The 17,095-nt window shown below is 35.1% G+C and overlaps 1 protein-coding gene across 1 annotated transcript in view; it reads right to left on the bottom strand.

Moving 5' to 3' along the window:
• DARS1 (aspartyl-tRNA synthetase 1) overlaps positions 1 to 17,095 on the bottom strand; it is a 62,785-nt gene that overhangs the window by 9,995 nt on the left and 35,695 nt on the right. The window contains exons 5-10 of the mRNA XM_032353823.1: positions 12,071 to 12,173; positions 8,853 to 8,933; positions 7,797 to 7,856; positions 5,894 to 6,005; positions 4,671 to 4,805; positions 1,881 to 2,028 (exon numbers count right to left, since the gene is read on the bottom strand). Coding sequence (XP_032209714.1) covers positions 1,881 to 2,028; positions 4,671 to 4,805; positions 5,894 to 6,005; positions 7,797 to 7,856; positions 8,853 to 8,933; positions 12,071 to 12,173 — 639 coding nt within the window. The remainder of the gene's footprint in view (positions 1 to 1,880; positions 2,029 to 4,670; positions 4,806 to 5,893; positions 6,006 to 7,796; positions 7,857 to 8,852; positions 8,934 to 12,070; positions 12,174 to 17,095) is intronic.

Raw genomic sequence — 17,095 nt, 5'->3', positions numbered from 1 at the left:
TAATTAATAGAATTGAAAAGGTATGTTTATATTCCATGAAAACAGTAGAAATTAAAACATTATCATTTCCTGATTAGTCTTAAACACTTTCATGGGAGCAATAAAGCTTAGCCATTGGTTTATTCAAATCTTGATGTAAGAAGCATTAAGAAGATCCCAATAACTGATTTCTAAATTGCCTTTCTTTGCTTTGGATATTAATCTAATCATGTCTGTCAATATTTTAAAATACACTTGTCTATTACTCTTCTATGAGGGATAAGTACTAAGGATAAACTTCAGAGGTATCAATGCACACGCCAGATAACCCAGCTGACAACTGAGAGAAACTTAAAATTCCTAAATGACTTACAGAATATAAAAAGAAGGTTTTTGGGGCACCTGGGTGGCACAGTAGGTTAGGCCTCTGCCTTCAGCTCAGGTCATGATCTCAGGGTCCTGGGATCCAGCCCCACATCAGGCTCTCTGCTTGGCAAGGAGTCTGCTTCCCACCCCCCATCCTGCCTCTCTGCGTACTTGTGATCTCTTTGTCAAATAAATAAAATCTTAAAAAAAAAAAGAAGGCTTTTATTTCTAGGTTGCCACCTTAAATCTACTTGAAAAAGTCCAGTGATGATGGTGTTTGAATCTCTAATTTGTAAACAAAGATTTGATTAATCCCAAGGGTCCAATTAATGCTTGATCTGTTATTACAAAAACCGAATTAGAAATTTCATATCCCAATATTATAGAGAGAAGATATCAATACGCAAAATAAATGGGCTTCAGAAACTTTTCTGAATTATAAATGTGAAAAGAAAATGAGAAAAGCTCTGCTCCTTCACTGTAGTTTCAAAAGGTATTTGATTTTATAAGGAAACATTAGTTGTTCTATAGACTATCTGAATGAAAATTGCTTAAAATAAATGGTACTGAAATGTTTCAGAGAACAAAAGTTTAAAAAAAAAAGGCTGTCTACAATTAGCTAGTCATCAATGTACCAATGCAATGCAGAGAATGCTTGGAAAATATCAGTCCTTATGCTATAAGATCTTTGTAAGATCAAAGATTAATTTCTGTGTCCTTGAAATTACTCATTAGACTTGCAATGCAGTAAATAAGATTCACAGTATTTCTGAACTCTTTTTAAGTATCAATGAAGCATATCCAAATACATCAACAATTTAAGAGTTAAATCAGTGGTCTTTAAATAAAAATTTCAAATATAGCCCTCTGTCAGTTATCAAAGTGCTAGACAAATCTACTACAGCTTATTTAATATTTAAGTACTGTCTCAAGTAGGGAGAAAGGAAAAAAAGACTCTCTTTATCCTACTTAACTTATCTTCCATTTTCTTTTCCTATTTTCTCTGTGTTAAGCATCAACACAAGTAAACAACTTTCAATGACCTTTAAGGGAGAAACTATTTGCCAGTTTAGAGGTTGTACCTAACGTGAACATTTTACATAATTCAATTTTCTGAACATCCTGAACATGTCTAATAATTTTCTGAAAAATTCTTATCACCACATTATTACCATTACCAGTTTAATAATAAACTGCTATAAAAGTAACATAGGCTCTATTTCTTTCAGACATTCAGGATATAACATAAAGGAAAAAAATATAGTTAGGTTGGTTCACAATCTGGTAAACCTCCCCACCAAAATAAGGTTAACTAGCTGAAGTCCCAACTGATTTGGATCCAGAAGTACTATTTTTGGTGTTCATTTTTTCACTAATTAACTATTGATCATCTAAGTGGCAAGTCCTCTATCCCATACATATATGTATGTTCAATATAAACTTAGTTTTACATGTTTCAATTCAAGAATTATTTTGAAGAACCCAAACTGATTAGACATTAAGTCCTTCTAGGGATATAGATTATTTGTTTTTACCTTTTTTGGAGTCCTTTGAATATTTGTACTAAGGTGTCAGCAATTTCTTCCACAACTTCATGGTAATGGTAATTAAAAGCCATTTCAATGTCCAAACCAACAAATTCAGTTAGATGTCTGTGGGTATTTGAGTCTTCAGCTCTGAATACTGTAACATTATTAAAAGAAATAAATATTAAATGGTGTTTTAAAGTTTTGGAAAAATTGGGACTTAAGTACAAAATTTTATTTACTAGTACTCAAATGGTATTATTTTCTTTATTATAGGGTTCTTGAAAGAGTTGATAAGCCATATATTTCAGCATTTTCCTGGACAGCAAGCTCATTGCCAACTCCTACAGTCACGCAGTTAAAGCTGTAACAAGTATGTATTAATAAGTAAGGCTTTGAAGAATCCTACAGGAATGCAAGATCCCGAAATGTCTTCTCAGTAATTAAAAATAGGTTCAATATAGTGAGTTCTTCTCAATTTTATTAAAACTTAAGCTAAATGAAATCTGTACCAGTGAAGTAACATTATATATATTCCAGCCATTACCTCTGTCCAGCTCTTACTGTGCTTACTGCACTTTCCACTTCTTCCAGTCTTCCTGACTCTAGCTCTGCTCCATCTTTCACATCACTTTAAGATCAAGATTCCTACAACACATCCTTGCTCAGTAATTAACTAATTAACTACTGATCATCAGTGGTTCCCAAATGGCACTGCAATAGAATATAAAATGACAAAAAATCTAAAGCCTTTATGCTTTCATATTTAATCTTACCCTTTATTTTCCATTTCTTCTTAACACTATGTAGTCTCACTTTTATTTTCTCACATGATCTTCACTTATTCTGCTTCTGCGGACTAGAGTGCCATTTTTTTGTTGTCTGTATCTTCTACTCTGTTCTTAAACCCACTTCAGTTTGCGTTTATGGTAACTCTAGCAAATTCCATCTTCTCTCTCTTTTTACACTATCTATACTACATAATTAACACCAATCTGCTGACTGAATAACACAATCTGATTATTTGCTGTAACAATCGGTTGATTATTTCTTGTAACTGCTATATATATGCATGTCTTATTCTGTCTTGGGAGAAGGGACAATGTTTATTACCTTGTCACTCAAAACATGGTCTACAAATTGGCAGCATCAGCAGTACCTGGGAGCTTGTGAGAACTGCAGAATCTCAAGCCTCCCTTCAGACCTACTGATCAGAATCTGCATTTCAACAAGATCCTCAAGTGATTCATGCACACATTAACATTTGAGAAGTGCTGGCTGATTTTTCTTTTATGTACATGTTATCTAGCACAGGCTATGTATGCAGTAGGCATTCAACAAATTAGTTAATAAATTCAGAGAACTAACACAATTAATGCTCTCGCCAGTTTCTCTAACAGCAGGCATTTAATTCTTTTTCAGCTACAAAAAGCTTACATATATAAAATAACTTGGTAAGTTTTACAGAATGAAGCAAAGCTAGTTTTTGCCTATAGTCAGCTTCATTAAAGAATTTACCACATGATTATGTGTCCATGCTTAACTTTTAATTTCTTTTTTTTTAAAGATTTTATTTATTTATTTGACAGTAGATGGAGAGGCAGGCAGAGAGAGAGAGAGAGAGAAGCAGGCTCCCTGCTGAGCAGAGAGCCCGATGCGGGACTCGATCCCAGGACCCTGAGATCATGACCTGAGCTGAAGGCAGCGGCTTAACCCACTGAGCCACCCAGGCGCCCCTTAACTTTTAATTTCTAATGGACTTTCGCATATTCTCAATACTAAGAACAGTACAAACAGTAATAGTAAAACAAAGCAGCTTCAAAATAAAATTAGAAGCAAAGTACACAGAGGTACATTTGTAAACTTATAAGAGTAGTAAGGGGCTATCAAGGACAACAAAATACATCATTTGTAAGATTGCAACTACTTGTTCTTTCCTGTTCATGGAGAGTTAAAAAGGCAAGTCCAAACAGAAGCTAAGTCTGTTCTTTTTTTTTAAAAGATTTTATTATTTGACAGATCACAAGTAGGCAGAAAGTTGGGTGGTGGTGGGGGCGGGGCAGAAGCAGGTTCCCCGCTGAGCAGAGAGCCCCTACGGCTGGATCCCAGAACCCTGAGCTGAAGGCAGAGGCTTTAACCCACTGAGCCACCCAGGTGCCCCAGCTAATTCTGTTCTAATTATACTGAAATAATAATAAATAATATACTCAGGTATATTTCAGAGGGTATACATATTCTCAAAGCATGCATTTTTAAAAAATGAGTTATTCCCAAGGTAAACATTTTCTTCAGCAATCTTCTGTAGGAATATAAAATGCTTATGAATCTATCCACATAAATGATATTCAACTACTTCTTAACTACTGAGCATACATTTTTAAAATTTTTATTTTAGGAAATGTCTACCCAACCACATTTGTCATTTTTACCTAAAAGTGTTTATATAGCCACCATATGAAAGGATTTAAGCTTCCAGAATGTGTGAATGTAAAATGTGTTCTTAAAACCATAACTATGGGGACGCCTGGGTGGCTCAGTTGGTTAAGCAGCTGCCTTCGGCTCAGGTCATGGTCCCAGCGTCCTGGGATCGAGTCCCACATCGGGCTCCTTGCTCGGCAGGGAGCCTGCTTCTCTCTCTGCCTCTGCCTGCCATTCTGTCTGCCTGTGCTCGCTCTCTCTTCCACTCTCTCTCTGACAAATAAATAAAATCTTTAAAAACAAAAACAAAAACAAAAACAAAACCATAACTATGGTACAATCAATAAAATTTCGAGAAAATCATAACCACCAAAACCTTACCTGGTCCAATACAGAAAACCTTCTCAAAATCAGCACAAATACACATTTGCTTGTATAGCTGTGGGGACTGGGCCAGATATGCATTGTTTTTAAAATATGACACAGTAAATACATTGGCTCCTCCTTCACTGGCAGCTGAAATGTAAACATTTATGCTATTATAACCAACTGCAAGATTATCAATGCAAATTTCTAATAAAAACAGTTCATACTTTTAAGTATTTCATGTAAAAAATTTTTTTTTCAGAGAAACGACAGTCTATATATGCCTTATACCTGATTTTAAACCGTTTATATTTAGGACAGATTTACTTCTTTGGCTGTACCTTCACTTTACATCATCAGATATATACACACCTCTTCTGCATCAATTTTGAATCTATTAAAGCTACTTTGGAGTTGTAAACATTTTTTTCAAAAAGGAAATGATATTATTGATCTTTCTAAGTATCAAGAATGCAATGCTCAATTCTTGATTTATAATTAAATGCCATTTGTAACACATTTTTTTAGTGTTATTTAAGCAACTCCAAAAAGGATAAAATGATTAAAATAAGGTTCTCATATAAGAATGAGAATTAATGAGATTTTCCCACTTGTAGTAGTTAGTAATATTACAATGCAGTATATACAAAACAAAATTGCAATACCAATTTAGAAAGAAACCTATATAATGAAAGTAGTTTCTGGTGCAACTTACATAATAATAATCTTGCTTCATGTGCTACTGCCTTATTTTATAATCACTAGCACATAATGACTTCTGAAACAAGGAGATGCTGTATTATTGATGTCAGTGATACGTGCTGCACAGTCTTCAAAATAAAAAGTCTCATGGATTAACCTTAAGGGACAGTTGGGATTCTCAAATTAAAAAAAAAATTCATGAGGAAATTGATAGGCAGTGCAGGGGGCTGTTGGGGGTAGGGAAAGAAAAAATGAAACAAGATGGGAGCGGGAGGGAGACAAACCATAAGAGACTCTTAATCTCACAAAACAGAGGGTTGCTGGGGGGTTGGGGGTAAGATAGGGTGGCTGGGATAAACCAGGGGACTGGGGAGGGTATGTGCTATGGTGAGTGCTGTGAAATGTGTAAGCCTAAAGATTCACAGACCTGTACCCCTGGGGCAAATAATACATTACATGTTAATTAAAAAATATTAAACAATTTGGGAGAAAGCAAATTTATTTTTAAAAATTAAGAGAAATGTCTTAAAGCATACCTGAGATAATTTTAGGAGTCTGGATTTCCACAAAACCCTTGTTAATTAAAGTTTCACGGAAAAGATGGCAGATGCCAGACTGGAGACGGAAGACTGCCTGACTTGTTGATGTCTAAAAGACAATAATAAAATCTAATGAAATCAATTTGACACATTAACTGAGATGGAGTATTTTCTAATCAGGCCACCTGCCTGGAAGGTTCACAAAGAAAACAGTTCATTATATGAGAGAAAAGTTAGGTTATATGACAATTAGTATAAGGATATATCTTGGAATTTTTCCCATTATAGGAGAATGGCAATTTTACTCTTTAAAAACTCCGACATCTCCAACTCGACTCTGCTGAGCCTATAGAAGATTAGAGAGTAGTTTAGATATAAACTAAGATGCTTTAAAGATTTTAAGAACACAATAGTTTCCAAAATGTACAAAGCAGGGGTTAAAAATGTGAATGCTTAGGGGTACCTGAGGGGCTCAGCCTATTAAGTGTCAGACTATCGATTTCCACTGGTCATGATCTCAGCATCATGAGATCAAGGCTTGCTTCATGCTCCCAGCTCAGTGCTTGGCGGGGAGTCTGCTTGACATTCTCTCCCTCTCCTTTTGTCACCAGCTCAGTGCTTGGCGGGGAGTCTACTTGACATTCTCTCCCTCTCCTTTTGTCACCCCCTCCTCCAGCTTGTGTGTATGTGTGTGCATGTGAGCTCTCTCCCTCTCTCTCAATAAATAAATATTAAAAAAAAATGTGAATGCTTACAAGGACCAGACAAATAACATAAATGGAATGATACTTGCTGGATGGTGCAGGGAGGGCATAGCAGAGGACATAATGGTCCATCTAGAGTGCTAGCTAATGTTGCCATGCCAGAGTATTGCCAATTCACCTCCAACTTTTTAAGAAAAGCCATCTAGATTCAATGGATAAATCCCCACTTTTCAACAGTGGCAATGAATTTAAATTTAAAAAAAAAAAAAAAAAAAAGATGCCAAAGAAAAATACATCGGTACCAAACTGTACAGGCACAACCAATAACTTGTGTGAATAAACAGCACAGGCAAAAAGAGTATGGTGTCTATCTACTGTGGCCCAAATTATGAAAACTCTGAGGTTTCTAGGCAGTATCAAGAGGACTTTTGATTATTGTTATAGCTCTTCCTATAGACTATAGATTAAAACAGAAAAGGAAAAGGGACAAAAAGGCAAAAAATCAGGGGTGACATATGAGTGTATAAAAAAGGTAGACCCATACTATTGCAGAAAAGTTGAAAAGAACTTCTAAGGTGACAAAGGATTTAAGCTTTAGGTAGAGTATTTAAGGAGGAAGATGTGGTCAAACATTAAGAAAGAAAGATGACATTGGTTTTACTACAGTGATGAAACCACTGAACTCTTTCACTTGCAACCAAATCAGAAAGGGAAATAGAAGACCTATGAGATTACTAAATAAATCACCAGGGCCAACTACCTCTTTATTATTAATTTTGTGCTCAGATCAAATTCAAAGGATTAAGGCATTAATTACTAATATCCACCTGGTCTGCATTCTAAAATGTGCATATAGTATCTTTCATAATTTTATAGTGATATTAATGGTTGTGTTTTTAATTACTAATTTGTCTAAAATAGGTATCACCTGGCAGTAAGCCCACTTATTAGCTTCATGTTCCTTTGTTGTTTTAAAATAAAGCAGGTCAATATCCTGTAAATTATTACTTGACTATCCTTGTTGTCTGCAATTATATTTAGGGGAAAGGTCAGTCAGAAAGGTAAATTGTTTCTTGTATTGTCATATGTACAGGCAAATGCCAATTAGTTCTGTAAGTCTGAGAGAGGTGTGGTATTACTCCTACCCACCTTGATTTCGGCAAAGTCATGTCATTTAATAAATAAATGAGGCATACCCTAAGATCAATGACTCTGTTGTCTAATCTTGTATCCTGATTAACAGTAGCTCTTCCTTCCTAAAAAGAGAGGAAAAAACAGATTTTACTAATTTTAAGAACACACAGTTTTAAGAAGCCATGTTTACTTTTAAGTGAGAAGAGGTGTGCTTATGTGGTTAATATTATACCACCAAATTAGGAATCCAAGAAATAAGTAGTAGGGCTACAGAGAAACTATTGTTAAAAGAGAGATAGAAAAAAGAGAAATGCAAATAAACAGAAGTTAATGCTTTGTTTCCCTCTCCCACCCCACCAAAGCTTTGCCTCATTACTGGAACATCAGAAGAATTTAACCACTTGTACCTTCATTGATTCCTCGATTTTACTTGCTAGTTAAAGACTGAAGGAACAGATAAAAGTTGACAGAGTAGTGATTCTCAAAGTATGTTCTGGGCACCACTGAAGGTTCCAAAGACACTTTCTGGGAGTCCATGAAATAACAGTCCAAACCTATTTTTCACAATGACAGATTTCATTCTGTACTGAGTGTTCCCAAGGCTTCGTGATGTGTGCTATCACAACAGAATAAATGCAGAGGCAGGTGCAAGGCCTAATTGTTGTCTACTAATGCAGACATTACAAAGATCTGTAGATATGTAAGACAATATCACTCTTGACACTAAACTATTTTTTGTTTTTGAAAATATTTTTCATAAAAAATATTTTCAAAAATTTGATTTTTATCATTCATATATGATTAATATATTAAAACATATATATTACTGTTACTGTATTAATATATACTAAAATTTTCCTATTTTAATTTCTAATATTATAAATATTGATAAAGATATATAAAAACATAAGTTTATGGGGAAGTTATTTTTAAGAGTGTAAAGGCATCCTAAGAACAAGAAGTTTGAAAATTGTTGATAGAAGAATAAATTTAGATAAAAAATGCAGCTCAAATCTCTTCACAGGTATGTTTCATACAAAAGTAGGACATCAAGTTTTCAATGATCTATAAATTAAACATACAGAGGAAGCAAAATATTTCAAAAATGTAATTTTAACCTCTTCTCCTTCCACCTCAGGCCGAACAGCATCATCCAGCTGCAGGGGCAGGCGGGGTTCAGCCAAACTGATCACATAAATCTGAAAGTGAGAGATTACCAAAAATATCATGAAGCACACAAAACCTGTTATCTTTTACTTAAAAAAAATCTAAAGCTGACATAAATATAAAGCTATGTTTGCATATATCTTAACTGAAACTACCTACTAAAATCAAACAAAGATGTACACGTTTTTTCACTTATAAAATGGGAATCATAGTATTTTTTGCCAACCTTCCTAGGTTGTTGGAAGTCAAATGAGAGAACATATATACAAATACTTTGTAAACTCTAATGTGCATACCAGTGTGACAAATAAGTACTAACTGGGGCCAAGAGGTCTGAGCTTAAAGCCTTGCTTTGTCATGTAAAAGCTGTTGTTAGGCGAATCATTTAATCTCGGGGTTTCACTATTCTGTTCTGTAAAAGAAGGTCTGAGGTAAGAATCTAATGGAGGAAAGAATATGAAAACACTGCTCTTTTGAAGGGGCCACTAAACAAATGTGTTATTATCACTGTTCACAGCACTTGGCCATTTCTACTGCTAGGACCGAAGTCAGCCCAACTCTGCTGTCTGTCAACTTCTTTTCCTCATTCTTTTTCCAAATATCCCGTCCTTTCCACCTTTCATCAAACATGTTATATCTCATTTCCTGCTGCTCTCCTGGTTTGGAGCTACCATAGATCGTATTCCTCTATGCTGTTAAAATACCTTTATATTTGTTAAATTCACTCATATTAATTGCACATTTTAGAGCTAAAACACAGTTAGGTCATAAAAAATGAGCTAGGGTTTTTGGCTACTCTTAAAAACAGGTTACCTAATTAGTTACTCCTAACTATGCCTGGAAAACCTGTTAAAGCATGAAAGGGAAACAGACCCAATTTAGTTAATTCAGGAAAGGAAATGATATTCTTCCAGTTGGTAGACCACATTTAGCATTCAGCTCAGACTCTTTAAGAAAGTGTCAGAAGGATACTCCCGTCCTCCTTATAATAAAATAGTTTGTCACCATTTTCTATTCTTAAGTATAGTGTTTCCTTTTGATGAGTTAACAGAAACTTGATTTCCAATGCAAAATTGTAGACTGGAACAGCTATCTCTGCTATTTTTATAACTAGCAGACATTTACTTCATTAGGTTGTAAGCACCCTAACTTCATGCAATGCTGGCTCAAAGTATGTACTCAGTAACTGCTGGCTGAATAAACAAGTAACTGATAAGTGCCAGTGCTTACTGTAAGACTCTTTTTAAGATATACTACTTCATACTTTGTGAGATACTTTATAGTTATTTCCATTAAGGCAAAATTTATAAGTTCTTTAGGCTTTATATTTATCATCTGCATTTATTAAGTTTGTATTAAATGCTAGATAATTAGAATATTTCAGAAGTATGCTTACTTGCTCTACTCACTAAAATTTTATTTATTTAAGTATTGAAAAAGATGTTACTTGGAAGATAGGGGGTTATTTTACTAGGTCAGCATACCCTTATGTTGGTTTGCCTTTACTAGGTTACACACTTCTTGATGTTGGTTTGAAATGAAGCTTACACAAAGAAAAAAAAGTAACTTGGCAAGTCAGGTCAGTAAAAAACACAAGATTTTCTAAGTCTTGAAGAGTTCCCATGACAATTCCAGTTAAATACAATCTTACTCTCAGATGACTGTGTGTGAGACTAACTTTCTGCATCTGTTAATCTGCCTGACTGCTCTATCTTATATATGCTCACACACAAGCAAATATACATACAGGGATGAGGGCAGGAAGTGAGTACTCCTTAAAAGAAATTTTATGATGCATCTGTAGACACAAACTAGGCCGGATCTGAGAACTGCAGGCTCAAAACTGCAGGGTTATTTCAAAAGTACTAAACATGTGTAAGTTCACTTACAGTGTTTTAGAAGTCAATGTTAAGGAGCACTTAAAGTTTTTATGCCTGAGAAGAAAATAGATGTGGGATAAATCTTATATGAAAGGAAGTTATTGGGGCGCCTGGATGGCTCAGTGGGTTAAGCCGCTGCCTTCGGCTCAGGTCATGATCTCAGGGTCCTGGGATCGAGTCCCGCGTCGGGCTCTCTGCTCAGCAGGGAGCCTGCTTCCCTATCTCTCTCTCTCTGCCTGCCTCTCCATCTACTTGTAATTTCTCTCTGTCAAATTAATAAATAAAATCTTAAAAAAAAAAAAAAAAAAAGAAAGGAAGTTATTGCTGGAATGTAAGACCCAACTGAGTTTTGTCTCTTGATTTCTCTATAAAGTATCAGAAATATAAGGAAATATAATTTCCTTATAATCCCAAGGAAATATAATCATTAAGTATTAGTATAATTAATCAGTCTTTAGAGATATATTGTCAGAGAAAGTTCATAGCAAAATATATTCATAACAGTGAACAGAGCTTTTTAGATGTGTTTTATATTTTATATTATTTTATATTATATATTATTATATATATAAATAATTATATATTATTTATATTAGTATAATTAATCAGTCTTTAGAGATATATTGTCAGAGAAAGTTCATAGCAAAATATATTCATAACAGTGAACAGAGCTTTTTAGATGTGTTTTATATTTTTCCCTATGTGAATATGGTAGATTGTTGGCAAAAAATGGCTCTAATAATTCCTCATTCTCCTGTATACATGTTTTTTTTTCAATGATCTTGCTTCTCTTTGCATCAAGAGGTGGAATCTTTTTCTCCATCCCTTAAATCTAAGTTATTTCATGTGACTTGCTTTGACAAATGACATATTTAGCAATCATGACTCAAAGAGAAGCTTGAAAGGTGCTCGCCCGCTAGGGCTTCCCTCTCTTGCTGCTGGGAACCCTTCTGGTACATGTCAACAAGCCTGGGCTAGCCCACTGGATGAACAGAGGCCACAGGGAGAAATGTCCCAGAACCAGCAGTAGGTCCAGTTGATGTCATGCAGAGTAGATGAGCCATCCCAGACAACCTGCCTCTAACTGCCCCATGCACAGAATCATGAGCAAATAAATGTTGTAAGTATTAGGGTAGTTTGTTATAGAACAAAAGCTAATTGATTCAGTAATCAATTTCTAAATCTCAATATTTTACATCAATTCTAAGAACACATAGGTTTGATATGAATGGTTATAAAAACCATTAAATCTATTTCTGTACCCAATTTTATATTTTGAAAAAAGTTACCTTTTGAACATGTAACTCCACATCTTGCTGTGTACAGCTTCCAATTTTCTGATTCACTTTTCTCACTACACCTTCTACATCTACGATGCTCTCTTTGTTAATGCTGTCAAAAGAAAAAATTCCCAATTTTAATCATCTCATCAGAGGTGTCAGAATTCATTTGGTGTTTCAACAGTAAAGCCGAAATATTAATACAGTATTAATTATTAATATTAATTAATTAATTATACAGTATTAATTATTAATATTAATACTTTTTTAATACAGTAAGCCACTTGAGATAAAGCCAGTCTATTTAACCTACTTACAATAAGCTACTATGCAGCACACCTTGTGAGATTTTTTGAAGAGATGATTTTCTAGATGCCATAATTTAGTTACCATTCATAAAATACTCTGAGCCTAAATGGCAAGGACCAGCACTGAACTGTGAAAAGTAGAAAATTCTTTCAATTATTTATTAAAGAACATTTTCCTTCCTATAGTTGAAACTTACAAAGATCAGCATTTCCTGTAAGGAGAAGCATGGGCTTTAATAAATGCAATTACTGGTATGTAATGGAATTGAATAATAGAAGAAGGTCAACTGAAAAGATTTCAAGGTAATAAAAGGGCATTAGCTTGCTGTAATTAAGCCCTCCATGCCTGTAGTTTCTGAGTATACACTGTCATTGGATTTATGGCAAACAGCCTATAGGATTGTGCGACTCCATTTAAGAATGTCTACATGAAGCTCAATATACATTAAATCGGTCACCTGGGCAGTTGAATTCTATAACAAACTTGAATTTTGAACATAGGATACTCAAATTCTGAAATATAAAATTATGAAGCTTATTAAGCTCACCAATTGATTATTTTTTGATCTCTCGTACATAACCAAGGGATAAAGGGTATAATCCAAAATGGTGGTTCTCATACAAAATGTACCAGTTTTACTTTTGTATTATTGTGCAGCCAGAATGTATCGTAATGTATTTGTGGAAAAGCTTAAGATTAAACTTTCAGTTCTTGGGCAGTGATGTCAGCATCATAGTAGCTCAACTGGCCCAAACTATCAATGTTAAACTACCAATTAAAACTCTCAGGTGGTAACTGGAGCTGCAGAAGTGAGGTGTGGTGAAAAGAGAAGAAGGAACTAAAATGCAAAAGTGGTAACTGGGAGAGTGGAGTTCCTGACACAGCTGGCACAACAGAAAGGGCAAACATGCATCAAGAAAATCTGTTCTGGGGGAGCCTGGGTAGCTCAGTGGGTTAAAGCCTCTGCCTGTGGCTCAGGTCATGATCTCAGGGTCCTGGGATGGAGCCCCACATCGGGCTCTCTGCGCAGCATGGAACCTGCTTCTCTTCCTCTCTCTGCCTGCCTCTCTGCCTACTTGTGATCTGTCAAATAAATAAATAAAATCTTAAAAAAGAAAAAAAAAAGAAAATCTGTTCTGGACTCCCTGTTTATCTGCTATGTCATATGTCACTTAACTTTTATATTAGCCTTTCATGGCTTAAGTGCCAACCCAGAATCCTGCAAAATGAATGACAAGAATCTAAACAAAATGAAACAAAAGCAAAAAAGCAAAGCAAAACAAAACAAAAAAACAAAAAGGAAAGAAAAAGAAAATTTAATTTTCATAGGAAAAGTTCTATTTATTCTGATAAGGAATTGGGTCTTTAGTAGTTGCAGTGCCACTTGACGAGATTTCAGAAATCCAACAATGCTTATTTTACCCAAGAGAATACCACTGTCCATTTCCTTTCTTTCTTTCTTTTTTTTTTTTTTAAAAAGATTTTATTTATTTATTTATTTATTTGACAGACAGAGATCACAAGCAAGAAGAGAGGCAGGCGAGGGGTGGGGGGAAGCAGGCTTCCTGCTGAGCCGAGAGCCCCATGGGGGGCTCGATCCCAAGACCCTGAGATCATGATCTGAGGCAAAGGCAGAGGCTTAACCCACTGAGCCACGGAGGTGCCCCCACAGTCCATTTCAATTAACATTTGCTCAGGTTTGGAAAAGGATCAAAATGAGGGTAAGAGGGTAAAAAGTGGTGAAGAAAGGAAGAAAAAATTTCATTTCACTTTACTACACTGTCTAGAACTCTGTATGGCTGATACTAACTTAAAAAAAAACCCAACATTGTACATATTTCTTACAAGTTTTATGAGTCTCCTGTGCACTGAAGAATCTCAGAATTTATTGTGGTATATATATATATATATATTTTTTTTAAAGATTTTATTTATTTATTTGACAGAGAGAGATCACAAGTAGGCAGAGAGGCAGGCAGAGAGAGAGGAAGAAGCAGGCTCCCTGCTGAGCAGAAAGCCTGATGCGGGACTCGATCCCAGGACCCTGAGATCATGACCTGAGCCGAAGGCAGCGGCTTAACTCACTGAGCAACCCAGGCGCCCTATTGTGGTATATTTTAAATGGCTTTCTAACACTGGCTATCTAGTGTTAGAATGCAGTCATTGAATCTCTCTTCAGTATGATTTCCATTTACCAGTTGCTTCTTTTGATTGAATGAGAACACTTGATACCTGAGTATATGAGTTAGGCTACGTGAGGATACTGTTGCTTAGTTTACACATTTCTCTTAGGAAGGCCTTCTCTTCCTTACTGATCAGTGTGCGTCATCGATAACCTTGCTTCATCGATAACCTGTTCTGACCCAACCAGACCTCCACTCTGCTACATTCCTGCTATGACCCTGGCCTTCAAGGGTCATCCCCTTAGTAAGAGGCCTTCCATTATCAGAAAGTCTTCTTCAAGCCAACTCAAATTATCTGCTCTCAAAGACTGAGCATTAAGCTGATATCCTTCTAGAAAAATTTGGGATGTGATCTGACACTCTGTCCTAAAGGGCCAATTAAAGAAAATAATAGTTTCATTTTTCCTCAAAAGTACCAGATCACTTCTTTTATCTAGGACCTGAAACTTGTAACTAGGTCTATGTTTAGTACTTTTATTTAATTAGGTAATATTATGGAATAAAATACTTGAGCAGCTAAACAAAAAATAACCACTATTTTAAACATTGTTTCTAGCACCAAACAAGTCATAAAAGGAAGTTCCGAAAACCCAACCTGTTTTTTAAACTGGGCCACAGATAGACTTCTATCACAGATTAGTCTACTGAATCAATTAGAAAGAAGGTAAAATTAACCAGATACAGAGCATGCTTAAAATTAATTTTTTTGCCCTTCCAATCTCAGTATTATCTCCTCACTATACCTAGCAGCTATATGCTGTTAACAGAATAGTCTCTTCAGATATAAGTAACCCCATTCCATGATTTTTTTAAACTCTGAATAATTTAGCTCTAATATCTCTATAACTCCACCCACATCTATATCTAGCTATTATTATTTATCTGTAGACTTGAATGAATTCAGTAGAAATAGTATTATAATCAAAGAGATCTGTAAAAAAGGGTCACACTAGAACTTACTAGTTAGCTTTAGTAAAGCATTAATGAGGGTTTTATCTATGTGTGTATATAATTAGAGTCAATGCAAGAGTGGGATAGGAATACTTGAATAAGCTACTGCTAGTAGAAGGATGAAATTCTACTTTTTAGAAAAAGCCTAATTAATATGATTTTAACTGATATTGCATGTTAAGATGGCTTAAAACTTTGAAGCATTTATACGATAGTTTGCTGTCATAAAGAGATTCTGTTAAAGTTTCAGGTTTATATTTTGAAACTAATACGGCTCTATACCCCTATTTTCAAGGAGGGTTATGTTCAAACAGACAACTAAAAAGCCTTGGGTTTTTCGAGGATACCGCAGGAAAAAAATCCACAGCAGAAAGCAGAGAACTTCTGGGAACTGACTGTAAGAGAAATGGGTGAAGTAAATTAGACATATCCTTCCGACAGCTAAGTCGGCTTTCTTTATTATTACCACCACCTCCCAAAACACACTACTACTTCATTGTTTCACGCCTCTTCCACTTTCCAACCACCCTTCTCACCTGCAGAAAACTAATCACTCTACAAATAAATTAGTTATAGCCTTGATTTAAAAAAATACCTTAATAGGCTATCCTATTCATGTCATCCACTAGGAACTGTCAACAATCAGTCTAATAGTTTACTTCCAACTTATGCTGTCCCTAGAAAATAAAATTGCTGGGCGCCTGTGGCTCAGTCAGTTATGGCATCCAACTCTTGATTTCAGCTCAGGTCATGATCTCAGGGTTGGAAGATCTGGCCCCACAGTGGGCTCTGCACTCAGTCTGCTTGAGAGTCTTTTTCTCCGTCTCCCTTTGCCCCTCCCCTCATTCATGCTTGCTCTCTTGCTCTCTAAAATAAATAAATAAAATCTTAAAAAAGATAAAATCGTAAAAAGCATCCTTTTTTAAAGTATTTTATAAAAATATTTTGAGTTCGCTATCAAGTTTTTTTTTTTAAAGAAATGCTATAATATATGAATAATTCAATTATAAAACATGCAACTTGGGAGAAAAACAAACAGTACTCCATTATCTGAAGGAATAAAATCCCATCTTTCCAACCTGAATGCCATATAGTTTACTACTCAGGGCCTCACCAATTACCTCAGGGACACTTTCAGCATCTGTAGTTTTATCTATCTTGATTATAAATTTTCGTACCTACATACATTACCTAAGAAGCAACAAATTAAAAAAGAAGTCTAACAGAACTATTAGAAGTAGGCACAACTATTGTATATAGCTGACTGCTGAAGAATATATATTAAAAAATAAACAGGAAAGTAACAAAGAACCACTTCGCATAGTCATAGATGGTCATTATAATGGTCCTCTGTCGTTAAAAAAAAAAACTTTTAAAAAAGGAAGAACGTACAAAATAGACTTCAAACCATTCTGTTAAAATCGTCAGAATAGTTTCAGTACTTAAAGGAGGTAACGTTCATAGCATCAAATTATGTACTAATGAATAATGCCTTATTCTTCAATGTTGCCAAAAATTAAAAATAATTCTTAGTTTATCTCTGTGGTGTCCTGAATTCTTGCTCTCAAGTCTTTGCTCCCCTATGCTAGTA

This window comes from Mustela erminea, chromosome 8 (assembly GCF_009829155.1).
Source record: "Mustela erminea isolate mMusErm1 chromosome 8, mMusErm1.Pri, whole genome shotgun sequence".
Taxonomy (NCBI): Eukaryota; Metazoa; Chordata; class Mammalia; order Carnivora; family Mustelidae; genus Mustela; species Mustela erminea.
The sequence above is the reverse complement of the archived record's forward strand: the minus strand, read 5'-3'. Positions and strand labels throughout refer to the sequence as shown.